A 23,611-nucleotide genomic window follows, 5' to 3' on the forward strand; every position below is an offset into this window, starting at 1 on the left:
GGACAAGTCAATTGGGAGGTAAGTTTGAATGGAGAAAAACTGGAGGAAGTGAAGTGTTTCAGATATCTGGGAGGGGATCTTTATCACTGGATGGAACCATGGAAGAGGAAGTGAGTCACAGGGTGGGGTAAGGGGTGAAAGTTCTGGGAGCGTTGAAAAATGTGTGGAAGGTGAGAACATTATCTCGGAAAGCAAAAATGGGCATGTTTGAAGGAGTAGTGGTTCCAACAATGTTATATGGTTGCGAGGCATGAGCTGAGGATAGAGTTGTGCAGAGAAGGGTGGATGTGTTGGAAATGAGATGTTTGAGGACAATATATGGTGAGAGGTGGTCTGATCGAGTAAGTAATGAAAGGGTAAGAGAGATGTGTGGTAATAAAAAGAGTGTGAATGAGAGAGCAGAAGAGGTTGAAATAGTCTGGTCACATGGAGAGAATGAGTAAGGAAAGATTGACAAAGAGAATATATGTGTCAGAGGTGGAGGGAATGAGAAGTGGGAGACCAAATTGGAGGCAGAAAGATGGGATGAAAAAGATTTTAAGCGATTGGGGCCTGAACATGCACCAAGGTGTAAGGTGTGCAAGGAATAGGGTGAATTGGAACGATGTGGTCTAACACGGTCGACGTGCTGTCAATGGATTGAAACAGGGCATGTGAAATGTCTGGGGTAAACCATAGAAAGTTTTGTGGGGCCTGGATGTGGAAAGGGAGCTGTGATTTCAGTGCATTATACATGACAGCTAGAGACTGAGTGTGAATGAATGTGGCCTTAATTGTCTTTTCCTAGCTCTACCTCACGTGTGTGTGGGGGAGGGGGTTGTCATGTCAAGTGTGGCGGGGTGACAACGGGAATGAATAAAGGCAGCAAGTGTGAATCATGTATATGTATATATATGTATATGTCTGTGTATTTATACATGTGTATACAATGAAATGTATAGGTATGTATATGAGCGTGTGTGGACATGTATGTAAATACATGTGTATATGGGTGGGTTGGGCCATTCTTTTGTCTGTTTCTTTGCTCTACCTCGCTAACACAGGAGACAGCGACAAAGTATAATAATAATATAATAATAAATATCAGCGAGGCAGCGCAAAGATACAGGCGAAAGAATAACCCAACCAACCCATATACACAGGCATATACATAAAAGCCCAAACACGCACATATACATACATATATTTTTCGATGTATACATACATATACATACAGAGACATAAATATATACACATGCACAAAGTCATACTTCCTGCCTTTATCCATTCCTGTCGCCACCCCATCACACATGAAACAACAACCCCCTCCTCCAACACGCATGCGAGGAAGCACTAGCAACAAAGGCCACATTCGTTCACACTCAATCTCTAGCCATCTTGTGTCATGCACCTAAACCACACTTCCTTTTCCACATCTAGACCCCACAAAACTTTCCAATATGGTCTCCCACTTCTCCTCATTCCCTCCACCTCTGACACATATATCCTCTTTGTCAATCTTTCCTCACTCATTCTCTCCATGTGATCAAAACATTACAATACACCCTCTTCTGCTCTCTCAACCACACTCTTTTTATTACCACACATCTCTTACCCTGTCATTACTTAATCAAACCTCCTTACACCACATGATATCCTTAAACATCTCATTTCCAACACATCCACCCTCCTCCGTGCTAACCTATCTATAGCCCATGCCTTGCAACCATATAACATTGTTGGAACCACTATTCCTTAGAACATACCCATTTTTACTCTCCGAGATAACATTCTTGCCTTTCACAAATTCCTGTACGCTCCAAGAACCTTCGCCCCCTTCCCCACCCTGTGACTCATTTCTGCTTCCATGGCTCCATCCACTGCTAAATCCACTCCCACATATCTAAAACACTTCACTTCCTCCAGGTTCTCTTCTTTCAAACTTACCCCCCAATAGACTTGTCCCTCAACCCTACTGAATTTAATAACCTTGCTCTTATTCACATTTACTCTCGGCTTTCTTCTTTCATGCACTTTACCAAACTCAGTCACTAGCTCCTGCCACCAATGCAGTATCATCAGCAAACAACAACTAACTCACTTCCCAAGCCCTCTCTTCCACATCAGACTGCATACTTGCCCCTCTCTCCAAAACTCTTGCATTCACCTCCCTAAGAACACTATCCATTAACAAATTAAATGACTATGGAGACATCACGCACCCCTCCCACAAACCATCATTCACTGGGAAAATGAGGGCAAATGAGAGTTGAGGTGAAAGAGTATCGTTAAATTTTAGGGAGAATAAAGATGTTTTGGAAGGAGGTAAATAAAGTATATAAGACAAGAGAACATAAGGGAACATTGGTGAAAGGGGCTAATGGGTAGGTAATAACAAGTAGTGGTGAAAAGAAGAAGAGTATTTTGAAGGTTTGTTGAAAGTGTTTGATGACAGAGTGGCAAATATAGGGTGTTTTGGTCGAGGAGGGTGGATGTGTTGGAAATGAAATGTTTGAGACATCACACAACCCTACCACAAACTGACATTTGCTGGGAACCAATCACTTTCCTCTCTTCCTACTCGTACACATGCCTTACATTCTCGATAAAAGCTTTTCACTGCTTCTATGAACTTACCTAACTTACCATATACTCTTAATACCTTCCACAGAGCATCTCTATCAGCTCTATCATATGCCCTCTCCAGATCCATAAATGCCACATACAAATCCATTTGTCTTTCTAAGTATTTCTCACATGCATTCTTCAAAGGAAACACCTGATCCACTCATCCTCCACCACTTCTGAAACCACACTACTCTTCCCTAATCTCATGCTCGGTACATGCCTTCACCCTCTCAATCAATACCTCTGTAATTTCAACACTCACCTTCATCCCCTTTACCATTGTACAATGGCACTATGCATGCATTCTGCCAATCCTCAGGCACTTCACCATGAACCATACATACAATGAATATCATCTCCAACCAGTCAACAAAACAGTCACCCCTTTTTTAATAAATTCCACTGCAATACCATCCAAACCCGCTGCCTTGCCGGCTTTCATCTTCCACAAAGCTTTCACTACCTCTCCTCTGTTTACTAAACCATTCTCCCTGACCCTATCACTTCGCACACCACCTCGACCAAAACATCCTATATCTGCCAATCTATCATCAAACACATTCAACAAACCTTTAAAATACCCACTTCATCTTCTCACTTCACCACTACTTGTTATTACCTCTCCACAGGCCCCCTTCATCGATGTTCCCATTTGTTCTCTTGTCTTACGCACTTTATCTACCTCCTTCCAAAACATCTTATTCACCCTAGAAGTTAATGATATTCTCTCACCCCAACTCTCATTTGCCCTCTTTTTTACCTCCTGCACCTTTCTCTTGACCTCTTGCCTCTTTCTTTTATACATCTCCCAGTCATTTGCATTATTTCCATGCAAAAATCATCCAAATGCATCTCCCTTCTCTTTCATTAACAATCTTACCTCTTCATTCCACCACTCACTACCCTTTCTAATCTGCCCACCTCCCACCTTTATCATGCCACACACATCTTTTCCGCAAGCCATCACTGCTTCCCTAAATACATCCCATTCCTACTCCACTCCCCTTACATCATTTGCTCTCACCTTTTTCCATTCTACACTCAATCTCTCCTGGTACTTCTTCACACAATTCTCCTTTCTGAGCTCGCTTACTCTCACCACACTCTTCACCTGAACATTCTCTTCATTTCTGAAAACCTCTACAAATCTTCACCTTCGCCTCCACAAGATAATGATCAAACATCTCTCCAGTTGCCCCGCTCAGCACATTAACATCCAAAAGTCTCTCTTTCACATGCCTATCAATCAACACGTAATGCAATAAAAAAGCTCTCTGGCCATCTCTCCTACTTACATACGTACACTTATGTATATCTCTCTTTTTAAACTAGGTATTCCCAATCACCAGCCCTTTTTCAGCACAAAAATCTACAATCTCTTCACCATTTCCTTATACAACACTGAGCATCCAAAGTCCACCAATTATATCCTCAAATGCCACATTACTCACCTTTGCATTGAAATCACCCATCACTATAACCCTGGTTTCATGCATCAAAGCTTCTAACACACTCACTCAGCTACTCCCAAAACACTTGCCTCTCATGAGGAAATGTGTAAAGAGGGGCAGCTGGAAAGATGTCTGAAGGTGAAGGTGAAGATTTGTAAAGCTTTTCAGAAAAGAAGAGAGAATATAGACGAGAAGAGAGTGGTGAGAGTACATAAGCTTGGAAAGGAAAATTGCATGAGGAAGTATCAGGAGATATTGAGTGCAGAATGACAAAAGGTGAGAGCAAATGACATGAGGGGAGTGGGAAAGGAATGGGATGTATTTAGGGAAGCAGTGATAGCTTGCACAAAAGATGGGTGTGGCATGAGAAAGGTGTGAAGTGGGCTGATTAGAAAAGGTAGAGTATGGTGGGATGAAGAAGTAAGATTGTTAGTGAAAGAGATGAGAGAGGCATTTGGATGATTTTTACAGGAAAGTAGTGCAAATGAATGGGAGATGTATAAAGAAAGTGGCAGAAGGTCAAGAGAAAGGTGCAAAAGGTGAAAAAGAGGGCAAATGAGAGTTGGGGAGAGAATCATTAAATTTTAAAGAAAATAAAAAGATGTCTTGGAAGGAGGTAAATAAAGGGCGTAAGACAAAAGAACAAATGGGAACATTGGTGAAGGGGGCAAATGGGGTGGTATTAATTAGTGATGAGAAGAGAGAGAGATGGAGTGAATATTTTGAAGATTTGCTGAATGTGTTTGATAACAGAAAGGCAGATATAGGGTGTTTTGGTCAAGGTGGCATGCAAAGTGAGAGGGTCAGGAAGAATGGTTTGGTGAACAGAGAAGAGGTAGTGAAAGCTTTGAGGAAGATGAAAGCTGGCAAGGTGGCAGGTTTGGATGGTATCAGAGTGGAATTCATCAAAAAAGGGGGTGACTGTGTTGTTGATTGGTTGGTAAAGATATTCAATGTATGTATGGATCATGATGAAGTATCTGAGGACTGGCAGAATGCATGCATAGTGCCATTGTACAAATGGAAAGGGGATAAATGTGAGTGTTCAAATTACAGAGGTATAAGTTTGTTGAGTATTCCTGGGAAATTAAATGGGAAGGCATTGATTGAAAGGGTGAAGGCATGTACAGAGCATCAGATTGGGGAAGAGCAGTATACTTTCAGAAGTGGCAGAGGATGTGTGGATCAAGTGTTTGCTTTGAAGAATGTATGTGAGAAATACTTAGAAAAACAGATAGATTTGTATGTAGCATGTATGGATCTGAAGAAGACATGTGACAGAGTGGATAGAAATCCTTTGTGGAAGGTTTTAAGGGTACATGGTGTGGGAGATAAGTTGCTCAAAGCAGTGAAAAGTTTTTACCAAGGATGTAAGGCATGTGTATGAGTAGGAAGAGAGGAAAGTGATTGGTTCCCAGTGAGAGTCGGTTTGTAGCAGGGGTGCAGGATGTCTCCATAGCTGTTTAATTTGTTTATGGATGGGGTGGTTAGGGAGATGAATGCAAGAGTTTTGGAGAGAGGGGCAAGTATGAAGTCTGTTGTGGATGAGAGGTCATGGGAAGTGAGTCAGATGTTGTTCGCTGATGATGCAGCGCTGGTGGCTGATTCGGATGAGAAGCTGTAGAAGCTGGTGACTGAGTTTGGTTAAAGTCTGTGAAAGAAGAATGTTGAGGGTAAATGTGAATAAGAGCAAGGTTAATATGTTCAGTAGGGTTGAGGTACAAGTAAATTGGGAGGTAGGTTTGAATGGAGAAAATCTGGAGGAAATGAAGTGTTCTAGTGTTTTAGATATCTGGGAGTGGATTTGGCAGCAGATGGAACCATGGAAGCAGAAGTGAGCAACAGGGTGAGGGAGGGGGCCAAGGTTCTGGGAGTGCTGAAGAATGTGTGGAAGGCAAGGATATCTCGGAGAGCAAAAATGGTTGTGTTTGGAGGAAATGTGGTTCCAACAATGTTATATGGTTGCAAGGCATGGGCTACAGTAAGGGTTGTGCAGAGGAGGGTGGATGTGTTGGAAATGAAATGTGGTGTGAGGTGATTTGATCGAGTAAGTAATGAAAGAGTTAGAGAGATGTGTGGTAATAAAAATAGTGTGATTGAGAGAGCAGAAGAGGGTGAGTTGAAATGGTTTGGTCACATGTCTAGAATGAGAGAGGAAAGATTGACAAAAGATATACATGTGTCAGAGGTAGAGGGAGCGAGAAGTGGGAGACCAAATTGGAGGTGGAAGAATGGAGTGAGACAGATCTTGAGCGATCAGGACCTAAACATACACGAGGGTGAAAGGCATGCAAGGAATAGAGTGAACTGGAATGATGTGGTATACTGGGGTGGACGTGCTGTCAATGGATTGAACCAGGGCATGCAAAGTGTCTGGGGAAAACCATGGAAAGTTTTGTGGGGCCTGGATGTGGAAAGGGAGCTGTGGTTTCGTTGCATTACACATGAGAGCTAGAGACTGAGTGCGAACAAATGTGGTCTTTTTTGTCTTTTCCTAGCATCATCTTGCACTACTTCGTGTGTGGTGGGGGGTGACGGGAATAGATGAAGGTAACAAGTGATTATTGGTGCATATGCACCTGGGCATGAGAAGAAAGATCATGAGAGGCAAGTGTTTTGGGAGCAGCCGAGTGAGTTGTTAGTAGTTCTGATACACTAGACCGGGTTATAGTGATGGGTGATTTGAATGCAAAGGTGAGTAATGTGGCAGTTGAGGGAATAATTGGTGTACAGGGGGTGTTCAGTGTTGTAAATGGAAATGGTGAAGAGCTTGTACATTTACGTGCTGAAAAAGGTTTGGTGATTGGGAATATCTGGTTTAAAAAGAGAGATATACATAAGTATATGTATGTAAGTAGGAGAGATGGCCAGAGAGCATTATTGGATTAATGGATTAATTGGATTAATTAGGAACGTGAAAGAGAGACTTTTGGATGTGAATGTGCTGAGAGGTGCAACTGGAGGGATGTCTGATCATTATCTTATGGAGGCAAAGGTGAAGATTTGTAGAGGTTTTCAGAAAAGAAGAGAGAATGTTGGGGTGAAGAGAGTGGTGAGAGTACGTGAGCTTGGGAAGGGGACTTGTGTGAGGAAGTACCAGGAGAGACTGAGTACAGAATGGAAAAAGGTGAGAACAAAGGATGTAAGGGGAGTGGGGGAGGAAGGGGATGTATTTAGGGAAGCAGTGATGGCTTGTGCAAGGGATGCTTGTAGCATCAGAAGCATGGGAGGTGGGCAGATTAGAAAGGGTAGTGAGTGGTGGGATGAAGAAGTTGGGATGAAGAAGTAAGATTATTAGTGAAAGAGAAGAGAGAGGCATTCGGACGATTTTTGCAGGGAAATAATGCAAATGACTAGGAGATGCATAAAAGAAAGAGGCACGAGGTCAAGAGAATGGTGCAAGAGGTGAAAAAGAGGGCAAATGAGAGTTGGGGTAAAAGAGTATCATAAAATTTTAGGGAGAATAAAAAGATATTTTGGAAGGAGGTAAATAAAGTGCGTAAGACAAGGGAACAAATGGGAACTTCAGTGAAGGGGGCAAATGGGGAGGTGATAACAAGTAGTGGTGATGTGAGAAGGAGATGGAGTGAGTATTTTGAAGGTTTGTTGAACGTGTTTGATGATAGAGGGTGTTTTGGTTGAGGTGGTGTGCAAAGTGAGAGGGTTAGGGAGAATGATTTGGTAAACAGAAAAGAGGTAGTAAAAGCTTTGCGGAAGATGAAAGCTGGCAAGGCAACGGGTTTGGATGGTATTGCTGTGGAATTTATTAAAAAAGGGGTGACTGTATTGTTCACTGGTTGGTATGGTTATCTAATTTATGTATGACTCATGATGAGGTGCCTGAGGATTGGCAAAATGCATGCACAGTGCAAAGGCAAAGGGGATAAAAGTGAGTGTTCAAATTACAGAGGTATAAGTTTGTTGAGTATTCCTGAGAAATTATATGGTAGGTTACTGATTGAGAGGGTGAAGGCATGTACAGAGCATCAGATTGGGCAAGACCAGTGTGGTTTCAGAAGTGGTAGAGGATGTGTGGATCAGGTGTTTGCTTTGAAGAATGTATGTGAGAAATACTTAAAAAAGCAAATGGATTTGTATGTAGCATTTATGGATCTGGGGAAGGCATATGATAGAGTTGATAGAGATGCTCTGTGGAAGGTATTAAGAATATATGGTGCGGGAGGCAAGTTGTTAAAAGCAGTGAAAAGTTTTTATCGAGGATGTAAGGCATGTGTACGTGTAGGAAGAGAGAAAAGTGATTGGTTTTCAGTGAATGAAGGTTTGCAGGATGGGTTTGTGATGTCTCCATGGTTGTTTAATTTGTTTATGGATGGGGTTGTTAGGGAGGTGAATGCAAGAGTTTTGGAAAGAGGGGCAAGTATGCAGACTGTTGTGGATGAGAGAGCTTGGGAAGTGAGTCAGTTGTTGTTCGCTGATGATACAGCACTGGTGGCTGATTCGTGTGAGAAACTGCAGAAGCTGGTGACTGAGTTTGGTAAAGTGTGTGAAAGAAGAAAGCTTAGAGTAAATGTGAATAAGAGCAAGGTTATTAGGTACAGTGGGGTTGAGGGACAAGTCAATTGGGAGGTACGTTTGAATGCAGAAAAACTGGAGGAAGTGTGTTTTAGATATCTGGGAGTGGATTTGGCAGCGGATGGAACCATGGAAGCGGAAGTGAATCATAGGGTGGGGGAGTGGGGGCAAAAGTTCTGAGAGCTTTGAAGAATGTGTGAAAGTCGAGAACATTATCTTGGAAAGCAAAAATGGGTATATTTGAAGGAATAGTGGTTCCAACAATGTTAAATGGTTGCGAGGCATGGGCTATAGATAGAGTTGTGCAGAGGAGGGTGGATATGTTTGAGGACAATATGTGGTGTGAGGTGGATTGATCGAGTAAGTAATAATAGGGTAAGAGAGATGTGTGGTAATAAAAAGAGTGTGGTTGAGAGATCAGAAGAGGGTGTTTTAAAATAGTTTGGTCACATGGAGAGAATGAGTGAGGAAAGATTGACAAAGAGGATATATGTGTCAGATGTGGAGGGAACGAGGAGAAGTGGGAGACCAAATTGGAGGTGGAAAGATGGAGTGAAAAAGATTTTGAGTGATTGGGGCCTGAACATGGAGGAGGGTGAAAGGCGTGCAAGGAATAGAGCGAATTGGAACGATGTGGTATACCGGGGTCGACGTGCTGTCAATGGATTGAACCAGGGCATGTGAAGCGTCTGGGGTAAACCGTGAAAAGTTCTGTGGGGCCTGGATGTGGAAAGGGAGCTGTGGTTTCGGTGCATTATTCCATGAAAGCAAGAGACTGAGTGTGAACAAATGTGGCCTTTGTTGTCCTTTTCCTAGCACTACCTCGCACACATAAGGGGGAGAGGGTTGTTATTTCATGTGTGACGAGGTGGCGATGAGAATGAATAAAGGCAGACAGTATGAATTATGTACATCTGTATATATGTTTATGCCTGTGTGTGTATATATATGTATACGTTGAGATGTATAGGTATGTATATTTGCATGTGTGGATGTGTATGTAAACACATGTGTATGTGGGTGGGGTGGGCCATTCTTTTGTCTGTTTCTTTGTGCTACCTCGCTAACGCGAAGACAGCGACAAAGTAAAATAAAATAATGAAATAGCAAGTATGAATATGTACATGTGTATATATGTTTATGTCTGTGTATGTATATGTATATAAACACTGAAATGCATATGTATGTATATGGGCGTGTGTGGGCATTTATGTATATATCTGTGTATGTGGGTGGGTTGGGCCATTCTTTCATCTGTTTCCTAGCGCTAGGTTGCTAACGTGGGAGACAGCGATTAAGTATAACAAAATAAATAAATGTATCTGAATCACCCTATGAAAATTGGGATAGGAGTTAGTCAGACAGACAGACTGATAAATAGTCAGAGAGATTGTTTGAGAGATATACATAAAAATAAAAAGGATGGAAATATATCAAAACCATTTAAGATGATCATTACCTTCTCCTGCACCAGGGACACATAGGGCAGTATAAAAACAACATCACGTTTCTTAAGCAGTATCTGTCGGAGCATGAGTATTTCAGCAACCAACGTCTTGCCACCACTTGTTGGCAGGGAGATTAAGAGGTTGCGTGACTGAATGCCTTCATTTATACAATCTTCTTGCCAACCTGCATATAAATATTTTTTCAGTCATGGATTACAGTAGTATTCAAACAGTGGTTAGTACAGAAACTTTTAATAAAATATCATAAATTCTAATTTTCATGTGAATCATGTAAACAAATGATATGGTCATAGCTTTCTTTCTATCTAGCATTAGCAGAGATATAATAAGGCTAAAGTCTCTCTCATTTTCAGGTACATACATTTTGTTATCCTTCCCTTTTCCATTCTTGTTAAGCATCAACACTAAAATAATATTCTATCAACTATTCCTTTCCCAGTTCTGTCCAACCTCTCTTAAACTTCCTCGTCTCTCCTATTATTTTCATGATGATACAATCCCTCTGCAAAAATGGCTCTGAAGAATGAAAAACTGTTTCCCTCTGAGGCAAAGCCTCCAGCAGGTTAAGGTATCTCTTGACATCATGGGACCAAAATCCTCTCACCTCTAGCTTTTTGATGAGGGTTAATAGCCTTTCACTCTTCGCTAACCAGCAATTCAACGGCAGTGACCTAACTCTGCAGGTCCACCTTCTACCAATCAGCAACCCGACCTGGTGATGAATCCATCATCTTGCTGGCCAACCACTAGACAGCCTGGCCACCCAAGTACTCTTGAAACATGAACATCGCCCCTAAGGTGGTCATCATCAGTGAGAGAAAAGTTCATCAAAAGACTAAGTGATGGAAGGGTGGGAGAAACAACCTGGAAACCTGTTTACAGAATGGCATCCAGGAGAAAAAATTTTCTTCAAAACAATTCTTTTTCTACAAGGTCAGCATGTCTCAAAACCTCAAGGTGTAGGGTTAAGAGAAAAACTTCTTTACTATGTGCAATGATAACCATCACAATTTCTTAAAGGTTATCTTACTGCCCATCAGCAATTCTCTTAAACATTTGGCAGGCCAAATGCCTTGCAGGGAAGGCGCTTCATTATTAAACAAAATAATGCCTGACAAAGGTGTCTGAGGCATTCTTGTAAAGACCTCTTTTATTATATCCTACAAGGAGAGGCCTCTCAAAAATACCAGTGCAAACTAACTTTCTGAAAAGATGAGTCCTGATATACATGTTAAGTTACAACAAATCCAGCCTTTTAATCCATGAGGATATACTACTGGCAGAGAAATGTTTTACGCTGCCTTGTTGAATGTAAAAGGTCTACCTTTCGATACTCTTCGATGTTCTTAAAACAATCTCAGAGATTTAGCTAGGCATAATGCATGGTGTTCTTCAGTCATGATCTTCCATGAAGAAATCATAATGCATACTCTGAATGTTATCTAATTCTTGCTGAAAGTCTTGGATTTAGATTGATCTTAATTCAAGATATTATTCATTCTATTCATCTATACTTAATCGCTGTTTCCTGCGTCAACTAGATAGCGCAAGGAAACAGACGAAGTATGGCCCAAGATATGTTATCATAAAAAATGAGACCATTGCATGTATTTACTTGGTGTGCAGCTACCTAACTATTCTCTCAACACCAAAAAGTGTCTTCATGAGCAGCAACAGAGGCACTAAGGTCTCACAATAAAGATTTTATTGTAACTAATACAAGACCTTTGCTAGCTCCCACTTTGGCTATACAGGGGATGCAGCGGGTCTCCTCATAAAGGACCTGGGAAGTTTACCCCAAACAGACTCTAGCAAGTCAATCCCAATGCCAATCGACAAGGGATCCTGAAGAGCACTCTTGTACAAGGCAACCATGTTACTAGCCTGTTTTAATCATGAAAAATGCTAGAGGAGAATTCTAAACATACATCTGTAATCCCAGTCAATCTGATTTTCAAAAACAATTCAAAAAGTTTTCTGGCTGACTGATACTGTGTCTGATCTGAGAAGACACAAATCTCATGAATCAAGTCACTGAATACATTCTCCCAAATTTTGGCAGAATACGTGCTTTAGAAAATCAAAATATATAAATTCCTAACCCTGTGATTCAAAATATGGCTGGTGACCCTAAGCAGAGATGGTCTAGAAATAGTGAGAGAATCAGCCAAGGAGACTCACACAATTATATGAGTTTCTGGCACCAAGGTTCTCACTTGGGGCTACCAAGTCACTAAATCCTGAAAACAGATTAGTTTGGGAAGAACTCTCCCCAATGGATTTACTTGGTAAGAGAGGTATGGTGTATGGAAGTATGAAGAGGTAAAAGTGTTGGCAAGAAAGAAGATGAATCAGAAAGAATGCAAGGAGTACGAAAGGAGGGTAACTGAGAGTTTATATGGAAGTGCAATAAATGTAGGGATGCAGTCATGTGTGAATGAGGTATTTAAAATGTCTAGAGAAAGACTGTTCAATGTTACTGAATTAGTAGCTGGATGCAAAAGTTCATGAGACGTATGAAAAATAAGGGAAATGCATGATGGACAGATGAAATTAGAAATGCTGTGGAAGAGAAGAAAATGGCATATGGGACACTGCTCACATGTGTCAGTGGAAGTTCAGCAAACAAAGAGGGAAGAGCATAAGATGTATAAGTGGAGATAGAGAAAAGCAAAGAAAGAGAAGATAAAGATTTTGGAAGAAGATGAGTGAAAAGTTTAAGGATAATAAGGAATTGTACAAGGAGGTAAAAATGGAGAGGTGGATGTAAGAGTGGAAATGTTAATGTGAGAAGTAAGTAAAGAAGTTGCTGAATCAAAAAGAGAAATTAAAAGAAAGATGAAAAGAGTATTTTGAAGAACTGATGATTGTGGGAGAAGGAGAGATAGCAGGATGGAAGGAAAAAGATATAAGTGCACATGTCTATAGCAAGAAGGGAGGCAAAAAGGGTGATAATGAAGCTGTAAGTAGGAAAGGCACCTGAAATGGATGGGATTAAGGCTGGAATGCTGAAGCATGGAGGAGAAGAGTTAATAGCATGGATGCATTTCATATGAAATTTAGCATGGAAACAGAAGGTCATGCCCAAGGATTGGGTGAAAGCTATTATTGTCTTTATGTAAAGGAAAAAGTATCAAAGATGTATACTGCAATCGTAGGGGTTATAATAAGTCCATTAAGTAAACCAAGAAGAGTGTATGCAAGAGTGTTGACTGAGTGATGGAAGAGACTGAATGCTGAATTAGAGGAGCAAGTGGATTTTGGAAATGGTAGGGGACGTGCAGATCAGATCTTTGTCATGAAAATGACTGTGGAAAAGTATCTAGTGAAAGTCAAGATACTGTATGGGATGTGTTAAGGATATATGGGGTAGCAGACAACCATTGGATAGTGTGTCTTCTATACAGTAGTAAATACAAGTGTAAGAGTGGATGAAGAGTTGAGCGAAGCGCAGCATATATGTGGGCATGATGAAGGGCTGTGTGATGTCACCATGGTTTTTTAACACATACATAGAAAGGGGAAGAGAGATGTGTGGTAATAAAAAGAGTGTGGTTGAGAGAGCAGAGGGTGTTTTGAAATGGTTTGGTCACATGGAGAGAATGAGTGAGGAAAGATTGACCAAGAGGATATATGTGTCAGAGGTGGAGGGAACGAGGAGAAGTGGGAGACCAAATTGGAGGTGGAAAGATGGAGTGAAAAAGATTTTGAGTGATCGGGGCCTGAACATGCAGGAGGGTGAAAGGCATGCAAGGAATAGAGTGAATTGGAACGATGTGGTATACCGGGGTCGACGTGCTGTCAATGGATTGAACCAGGGCATGTGAAACGTCTGGGGTAAACCATGGAAAGTTCTGTGGGGCCTGGACGTGGAAAGGGAGCTGTGGTTTTGGTGCATTATTACATGACAGCTAGAGACTGAGTGTGATCACACGAATGTGGCCTTTGTTGTCTTTTCCTAGCGCTACCTCACACACATGAGGGGGGAGGGGGTTGTTATTCCATGTGTGGCGAGGTGGCGATGGGAATGAATAAAGGCAGACAGTATGAATTATGTACATGTGTAGATATGTATATGTCTGTGTGTGTATATATATGTATACATTGAGATGTACAGGTATGTATATTTGCGTGTGTGGATGTGTATGTATACACATGTGTATGTGGGTGGGTTGGGCCATTCTTTCGTCTGTTTCCTTGTGCTACCTCGGTAACGTGGAAGACAGCGACAAAGCAAAATAAAATATAATAAATATAACATAGAAAGGGGATAGGGGATAGGGGAGAAAGAATACTTCCCACACATTACTCAAATTTCCTGGAAGGTGACTAAAGGGGATGGAAGCAAGGGGCTAGAAACACTCCCCTCCTTGTATTTTAATGCGGGGAGTGCTCATCCTCCTCAAAGACTGAGATGTCTAAATGTGTGTGGATGTAACCAAGATGAGAAAAAAGGAGAGATCAGTAGTATGTTTGAGGAAAGGAACCTGGATGTTCTGGCTCTGAGTGGAACGAAGCTAAAGGGTAAAGGGGAAGAGTGGTTTGGGAATGTCCTGGGAGTAAAGTCAGGGGTTGGTGAGAGGACAAGAGCAAGGGAAGAAGTAGCACTACTCCTGAAACAGGAGTGGTGGGAGTATGTGATAAAGTGTAAGAAAGTAAACTCTAGATTGATATGGGTAAAACTGAAAGTGGATGGAGAGAGATGGGTGATTATTGATGCATATGCACCTGGGCATGAGAACAAAGACCATGAGAGGCAAGTGTTTTGGGAGAAGCTGAGTGAGTGCGTTAGAAGTTTTGACGCATGTGACCGGGTTACAGTGATGGGTGATTTGAATGCAAAGGTGAGTAATGTGGCAGTTGAGGGAATAATTGGTGTAGATGGAGTGTTCAGTGTTGTAAATGGAAATGGTGAAGAGCTTGTAGATTTGTGCACTGAAAAAGGACTGATGATTGGGAATACCTGGTTTAAAAAGCAAGATATACATAAGTATACATATGTACATGGGAGAGATGGCATGAGAGCGTTATTGGATTACGTGTTGATTGATAGGCGCGCGAAAGAGAGACTTTTGGATGTTAATGTGCTGAGAGGTGCAACTGGAGGGATGTCTGATCATTATCTTGTGGAGGCGAAGGTGAAGATTTGTAGAGGTTTTCAGAAAAGAAGAGAGAATGTTGGGGTGAAGAGAGTGGTGAGAGTAAGTGAGCTTGGGAAGGAGACTTGTGTGAGGAAGTACCAGGAGAGACTGAGTACAGAATGGAAAAAGGTGAGAACAAAGGATGTAAGGGGAGTGGGGGAGGAATGAGATGTATTTAGGGAAGTAGTGATGGCTTGCACAAAAGATGCTTGTGGCATGAGAAGCATGGGAGGTGGGCAGATTAGAAAGGATAGTGAGAGGTGGGATGAAGAAATAAGATTATTTGTGAAAGAGAAGAGAGAGGCATTTGGATGATTTTTGCAGGGAATTAATGTAAATGACTGGGGATGTATAAAAGAAACAGAAGGTCAAGAGAAAGGTGCAAGAAGTAAAAAAGAAGGCAAATGACAGTTGGGGTGAGAGAGTATCATTAAATTTTAGGGAGAATAAAAAGATGTTTTGGAAGGAGGCAAATAAAGTGCGTAAGACAAGGGAACAAATGGTAACATCAGTGAAGGGGGCTAATGGGGAGGTGATAAGAAGTAGTAGTGATGTGAGAAGGAGATGGAGTAAGTATTTTGAAGGTTTGCTGAATGTGTTTGATGACAGAGTATCAGATATAGGGTGTTTTGGTCGAGGTGGTGTGCAAAGTGAGAGGGTTAGGGAGAACGATTTGGTAAACAGAGAAGAGGCAGTAAATGCTTTGTGGAAGATGAAAGCCGGCAAGGCAGTGGGTTTGGATGGTATTGCAGAAGAATTTATTAAAAAAGGGAGGGGCTGTGTTGATGACTGGTTGGTAAGGTTATTTAATGTATGTATGACTCATGGTGAGGTGCCTAAGGATTGGTGGAATGCTTGTATAGTGCCACTGTACAATGGCAAAGGGAATAAAGGTGAGTGCTCAAATTACAGAGGTATAAGTTTGTTGAGTATTCCTGGGAAATTATATGGAAGGGTATTGATTGAGAGGGTGAAGAAATGTACAGAGCATCAGATTGGGGAAGACCAGTGTGGTTTCAGAAGTGGTAGAGGATGTGTTTCCTTCGAAGAATGTATGTGAGAAATACTCAGAAAAGCAAATGGATTGGTATGTAGCTTTTATGAATCTCGAGAAAGCATATGATAAGAGGTAATAGAGATGCTCTGTGGAAGGTATTAAGAATATATGGTGTGGGAGGTAAGTTGTTAGAAGCAGTGAAAAGTTTTTATCAAGGATGTAAGGCATGTGTACGAGTAGGAAAAGAGGAAAGTGATTGGTTCTCAGTGAATGTAGGTTTGTGGCAGGGGTGTTTGATATCTCCATGGTTGTTTAATTTGTTTATGGATGGGGTTGTTAGGGAGATGAATGCAAGAGTTTTGGAGAGAGGGGCAAGTATACAGTCTGTTGTGGATGAGAGAGCTTGGGAAGTGAGTCAGTTGTTCTTCGCTGATGATACAGCGCTGGTGGCTGATTCAGGTGAGAAACTGTAAAAGTTGGTGGCTGCGTTTGGTAAAATGTATGCAAGAAAAAAGCTGAGAGTAAATGTGAATAAGAGCAAAGTTATTAGGTGCAGTAGGGTTGAGGGACAAGTCAATTGGGAGGTACGTTTGAATGGAGAAAAACTGGAGGAAGAAGTGTTTTAGATATCAAGGAGTGGATTTGACAGCGGATGGAACCATGGAAGCCAAAGTGAGTCATAGGGTGGGGGAGGGGGCAAAAGTTCTGGGAGCGTTGAAAAATGTGCGGAAGGCGAGAACATTATCTTGGAAAGCAAAAATGGGTATGTTTAAAGGAATAGTGGTTCCGACAATGTGATATGGTTGCAAGGCATGGGCTATAGATAGAGTTGTGCGGAGGAGGGTGGATGTGTTGGAAATAAGATGTTTGAGGAAAATATGTGGTGTGAGGTGGTTTGATCGAGTAAGTAATGAAAGGGTAAGAGAGATGTGTGGTAATAAAAAGAGTGTGGTTGAGAGAATAGAAGAGGGTGTTTTGAAATGGTTTGGTCACATGGAGAGAATGAGTAAGGAAAGATTGACCAAGGGGATATATGTGTCAGAGGTGGAGGGAATGAGGAGAAGTGGGAGACCAACCTGGAGGTGGAAAGATGGAGTGAAAAAGATTTTGAGTGATCGGGGTCTGAACATGCAGGAGGGTGATAGCTGTGCAAAGAATAGAGTGAATTGGAACGATGTGGTATACCGGGGTGGGCGTGCTGTCAATGGGTTGAACCAGGGCATGTGAAGCGTCTGGGGTAAACCATAGAAAGCTTTGTGGGGCCTGGATGTGGAAAGGGAGCTGTGGTTTCGATGCATTATACATGACAGCTAGAAACTGAGTGTGAACAAATGTGGCCTTTGGTGTCTTTTCCTAGTGCTACCTCGCGTACATGCCGGGGGAGGGGGTTGTCATTTCATGTGTGGCGGGGTGGCAACGGGAATGAATAAGGGCAGACAATATGAATTATGTACATGTGTATATATGTATATGTCTGTGTGTGTATATATATGTATACATAGAGATGTATAGGTATGTATATGTGCATGTGTGGACATGTTTGTATATACACATGTATGTGGGTGGGTTGGGCCATTCTTTTCTGTTTCCTTGCGCAACCTCACTTATGCGGGAGACAGCGGCAAGGTAAAATAAATAAATAAATAAATAAACATAGATAAGGTGATAACGGAAGTGAAAGCAAAACTAGAGAAAGGGGGTGCAAAGATGGAGTGTGGTAGAGGTACAATAACTAGTAATAAACCTGTTTGCAGTTGAAAAGGTGTTGTTTGCTAAAATTAACAGGAGTTGCAGCAGGTTGTAAGTGTGTAAGCATAGGTAACTGAAGGTAAATGTGAGTAAAAGTACGGTAATGGTGTTTGAAAGGAAACTGTGAAATTTTAGATTTTGCAAAACTCTACAGAGTTAAAGAAGAGAGTGTACAATCTCTCTATCTATGTCTCTGATGCCCATTCCCTACAGGGACTCCTTAACATGCCTTCCTCGCATACACCATTCCATGCATTCTTCCACTTACAACAACAACTGTAATTGTACTATCATACACTCTCCTTGTACACTCACAGTCTAGCATTCTTTCCACATGCCCAAACCACCTCAACGTATTACATTTCACTGATTCTATCGCTCCACAATTCACTCCCTTTGCATTCCCTGCCATACCATATCTCTCATACACCCTTTCATTTCTTTCTTTATTCCACCTTATTACACTACATGCTCTTCTTCAGTAGCTCATTTCCTCAGCCTGGATTCTTGACCTCTGTGACTCAATCCATGTCCATGTCTCAGCTGCATAGGTCAGGGCTGGGAGGACAATGCTGTCTCTTAATCCTCTCTTCACTTCCATACGTACACCTCTAGCCTTCATTATTCTATCAAGGGACCCAGTGAGTCATTTATCCTGTACTGTTTTCTCCCTTATCACTCCGTCCACATCACCACACTTACCTAAGACAGCTCCTAGATACTTAAAGTCTCTCACTTCTTCCAGTCTTTTTCCCCCATATCCACAGCACAATTCAGTCCACTTTTTTCTTTCACTCTATATGGTTTTACAAAATCTATATTTTCAATCTTTTTCCTTTCAAAAACCATTACTTTATTTCTACTTGCATTTTCCTTCAATCACCTATGCTTACAAAGTAACATCTGCAAACAGGCTTGCCAGTAGCCACCATATCTCACCACCACACTCCACCTCTACACCTCTTTTCCTTTGTTTTACTTTCATCTTTCTTATCATTCCTTCCACTATTCATTTATTATACTTAATCGCTGTCTCCCGCGTTAGTGAGGTAGTGCATGGAAACAGACAAGGAATGGCCCAACCCACCCACATACACATGTATATACATAAACACCCATACATACACCTATACGTACATATATAGGGGACAGGGGAGAAAGAATGCTTCCAATGTATTCCCCGCATGTCGTAGAGGGCGAATAAAGGGGGCAGAAGCAGGGGACTGGACACCCCCTCCTCGCATCTAAATTTCTATAAGGGGAAACAGAAGAAGGAGTCATGTGGGAAGTGCTCATCCTCCTCGAAGGCTCAGATTGGGGGTGTCTAAATCTGTGTGGATTTAACCAAGATGAGAAAAAAGGAGAGATAGGTAGTATGTTTGAGGAAAGGATCCTGGATGTTTTGGCTGAGTGAAAAGCTCGAGGGTAAAAGGGAAGAGTGGTTTAGGAATGTCTTGGGAGTCAAGTCAGGGGATGGTGAGAGGACAAGGCAAAGGAAGGAGTAGCACTCCTCCTAAAGCATGAGTTGTGGGAACATGTGATAGAATGTGAGAAAGTAACCTTTAAATTGATATGGGTAAAACTGAAAGTGGATGGAGAGAGATGGATGATTATTGGTGCCTATGCACCTGGTCACGAGCAGAAAGATCATGAGGCAAGTGTTTTGGGAGCAGATGAGCAAGTGTATTTAGCAGCTTTGATGCACGAGACCGGGTTAAGTGATGGGTAATTTGAATGCAAAGGTGAGTAATGTGGCAGTTGAGGGTATAATTGGTGTACATGGGGTGTTCAGTGTTGTAAATGGAAATGGTGAAGTTTGTGGATTTGTTCTGAAAAAGGACTGGTGATTGTGAATACCTGGTGTAAAAAGAGAGATATACATAAGTATACGTATGTGAGTAGGAGATGGCCAAAGGGCATTATTGGATTACATGTTAATTGATAGGCGTGTAAAAGAGACTTTTTGGATGTTAATGTGCCGAGAGGGGCAACTGGAGGGATGTCTGATCACTAGCTTGTGGAGGCAAAGGTAAAGATTTATAGAGGTTTTCAGAAAAGAAGAGAGAATTATGGGGTGACGAGAGTGGTGAGAGTAAGTAAGCTTGGAAAGGAGACTTGTGTGAGGAAGTGCCAGGAGAGATTGAGTACAGAATGGCAAAAGGTGAGAGCAAATGAAGTAAGGGGAGTGGGGGAGGAATGGGATGTATTTAGGGAAGCAGTGATGGCTTGTGCAAAAGATGCATTTGGCATGAGAAAGGTGGGAGGCAGGCAGATGAAACAGTAGTGAATGGTAGGATGAAGAAGTAAAATTGTTAGTGAAAGAGAAGAGAGAGGCGTTTGGATGATTTTTGCAGGGAAGTAGCACAAAAGACGTGGAGATGTATAAAAGAAAGCGGCAGGAGGTCAAGAGAAAGTTGCAAGAGATGAAAAAGTGGGCAAATGAAAGTTGGGGTGAGAGAGTATCAATAAATTTTTGGGAGAATAGAAAGATGTTTTGGAAGGAGGAAATAATGAGCTTAAGACAAGAGAACAACGGGAACATAAGTGAAGAGGACAAATGGGGAGGTAATAACAAGTACTGATGAAGTGAAAAGGAGATGGAGTGAATATTTTGAAGGTTACTTGAATATGTTTGATGATAGAGTGGCAGATATAGGGTCTTTTGGTCAGGTTGGTGTGCGAAGTGAGAGGGTCAGGGAGAATGGTATGGTGAACGGAAAAGAGGTAGTGATGACGATCAAAGCCGGCAAGGTGGCGGGTTTGGATGGTATTGCAGTGGAATTTATAAAAAGGGGGTGACTGTGTTGTTGATTGGTTGGTAAGGATATTCAATGTATGTATGGATCATGGTGAGGTGCCTGAGGATTGGTGGAATGCATGCATAGTGCCGTTGTACAAAGGCAAAGGGGATAAAGGTGAGTGTTCAAAATATGGTGGCATAAGTTTGATGAGTATTCCTGGGAAATTACATGGGAGGGTATTGATTGAGAGGGTAAAGGCATGTACAGAACATCAGATTGGGAAAGAGCAGTGTGGTTTCAGAAGTGGTAGAGGATGTGTGGATCAGGTGTTTACTTTGAAGAATGAATGTGAGAAATACCTAGAAAAACAGATGGATTTGTATGTAGCATTTATGGATCTGGGGAAGGCATATAATAGGGTGGATAGAGATGCTTTGTGGAAGGTTTTAGAGTACATGGTGTGGGAGGTAAGTTGCTAGAAGCAGTGAAAAGTTTTTACCAAGGATGCAAGGCATGTGTACAAGAAGGAAGAGAGGAAAGTGACTGGCTGCCAGTGAATGTCGATTTGTGGCAGGGGTGTGTGATGTCTCCATGGCTGTTTAATTTGTTTATGGATTGGGTTGTTAGGGAGGTGAATGCAAGAGTTTTGGAGAGTGAGGGACGAGTATGCGGTCTGTTCTGGATGAGAAGGCCTGAGAAGTGAGTCAGTTGCTGTTCGCTGATGATACATTGCTGGTGGCTGATTCAAGTGAGAAAATGCAAATGTTGGTAACTGAGTTTGGTAAAGAGTGAGAGAGGAGAAAGTTGAGAGTAAATGTGAACAAGAGCAAGGTTATTAGATTCACTAGGGTGGAGGGACAAGTTAATTGGGAGGTAAGTTTGGAGAAAAACTGGAGGAAGTGAAGTGTTTTAGATATCTGGGAGTGGTCTTGATGGAAGTGGAAGTGAGTCACAACGTGGGGGAGGGAGCGAAGGTTCTAGGAGTGTTGAAGAATGTGTGGAAGGTGAGAACATTATCTCGAAGAGCAAAAATGGGTATGTTTGAAGGAATAGTGGTTCCAACAATGTTATATGGTTGTGAGGCATGGGCTATAGATAGGGTTGTGCAGAGGAGAATGGATCTGTTGGAAATGAAATGTTTGAGGACAATATATGGTGTGAGGTGGTTTGATCGATTAAGAAATGAAAGGGTAAGAGAGAAGTGTGGTAATAAAAAGAGAGTGGTTATGAGAGCAGAAGAGGGTTTGTTGAAATGGTTTGAGCACATGGAGAGAATGAGTGAGGAAAGATTGACAAAAAGGATATATGTGTCAGAGGTGGAGGGAAGGAGGAGAAACGGGAGACCAAACTGGAGGTGGAAGGATGGAGTGAAAAAGATTTTGAGCGATCATGGCCTGAACATAGAGGAGGGTGAAAGGTGTGCAAGGAATAGAGTGAATTGGAATGATGTAGTATAGCAGGGTAATGTGCTGTCAATGGACTGAACGAGGGCACGTGAAGCGTCTGGGGTAAACCATGGAAAAGTCTGTGGGGCCTGAATGTGGAAAGGAATTGTGGTTTTGGTGGATTATACATGACAGCTAGAGACTGAGTGTAAATGAATATTGCCTTTTTTGTCTGTTCCTGGTGCTGCCTTGCTTGGAGGAGGAGGAGGAGGGAATGCTACTTCATGTATGGTTAGGTGACGACAGGAATGGATGAAGGCAGCAAGTATTGATATGTACATGTGTATATATGTGTATGTCTATGTATGCATATGTATGTATATGGTGAACTGTATATGTGCATGTGTGGGCATTTACATACATACATGTGTATGTGGGTGGGTTGGGCCATTCCTCATCTGTTTCCTTGCACTGCCTTGCTAACGTGGGAGATGGCGGTTAACTAAAATAAAATAAATATAAATACATTTCAATGTATACATATATAAACATACAAAGAAATATACATATATATACATGTACATATTCATGCTTGCTGTCTTCATCCATTCCCGTTGCCAACCCACCACACATGAAATAGCATCCCCCTCCCGCCAGTGAGGTAGTGCCAGGAAAAGACAAAAAAGGCCACAGTCATTCACACTCAATCTCTAGCTGTCATGTGTAATCCTCCAAAGCCACAGCTCCCTTTCCACCTCCAGGCCCCACAGACCTTTCCATGGTTTACCCCTGATGCTTCACATGTTTTGGTTTAATCCAGTGACAGCACGTCGACCCCTGTATACAACATCGTTCCAATTCACTCTATTCCTTGCACGCCTCTCACCCTCCTATATGTTCAGGCCCTGATTGCACAAAATCTTTTTCATTACATCCTTCTGCCTCCAATTTGGTCTCCCGCTTCTTCTTCCCTCCAACTCTGACACATATATCCTCTTTGTCAATCTTTCCTCACTCATTCTCCCCATATGTTCAAACCATTTCAACACACCCTCTTCTGCTCTCTCAAGCATACTCTTTATATTACCACACATCTCTCTTACCCTTTCATTACTTCTTGATCAAACCACCTCACACCACATATTGTCCTCAAACATTTCGTTTCCAACACATCCTCCCTCCTCCGCACAACACTATCTATAGCCCACGCCTCGCAAACATATAACAATATTGGAACCACTATTTCTTCAAACATACCCATTTTTGCTCTCCAAAATAACATCCTTGCCTTCCACACATTCTTCAAAGCTCCCAGAACCTTCTCCCCCTCCACTACCCTGTGACTCACTTCCACTCCCATGGTTCCATCCGCTACACGTACACTCCCAGATATCTAAAATGCTTCACTTCCTCCAGTTTCTCTCCATTCAAACTTACTTCCCAACTGACTTGTCTCTTAACCATACTGAACCTAAATAACCTTGCTCTTATTCACATTTATTCTCAGCTTTCCTCTTTCACACACTATCAACCTCAGT

The 23,611-nt window shown here is 41.8% G+C and overlaps 1 protein-coding gene across 3 annotated transcripts in view; it reads right to left on the reverse strand.

The window, feature by feature from the left end:
* Positions 1-23,611, reverse strand: part of LOC139752010 (uncharacterized) — a 467,243-nt gene that overhangs the window by 347,577 nt on the left and 96,055 nt on the right. For all 3 annotated transcript variants that reach the window (XM_071667787.1, XM_071667788.1, XM_071667789.1), the window contains exon 5: positions 10,051-10,223. In XM_071667787.1, coding sequence (XP_071523888.1) covers positions 10,051-10,223 — 173 coding nt within the window. The remainder of the gene's footprint in view (positions 1-10,050; positions 10,224-23,611) is intronic.

Source organism: Panulirus ornatus, chromosome 12, assembly GCF_036320965.1.
Source record: "Panulirus ornatus isolate Po-2019 chromosome 12, ASM3632096v1, whole genome shotgun sequence".
Classification (NCBI taxonomy): Eukaryota; Metazoa; Arthropoda; class Malacostraca; order Decapoda; family Palinuridae; genus Panulirus; species Panulirus ornatus.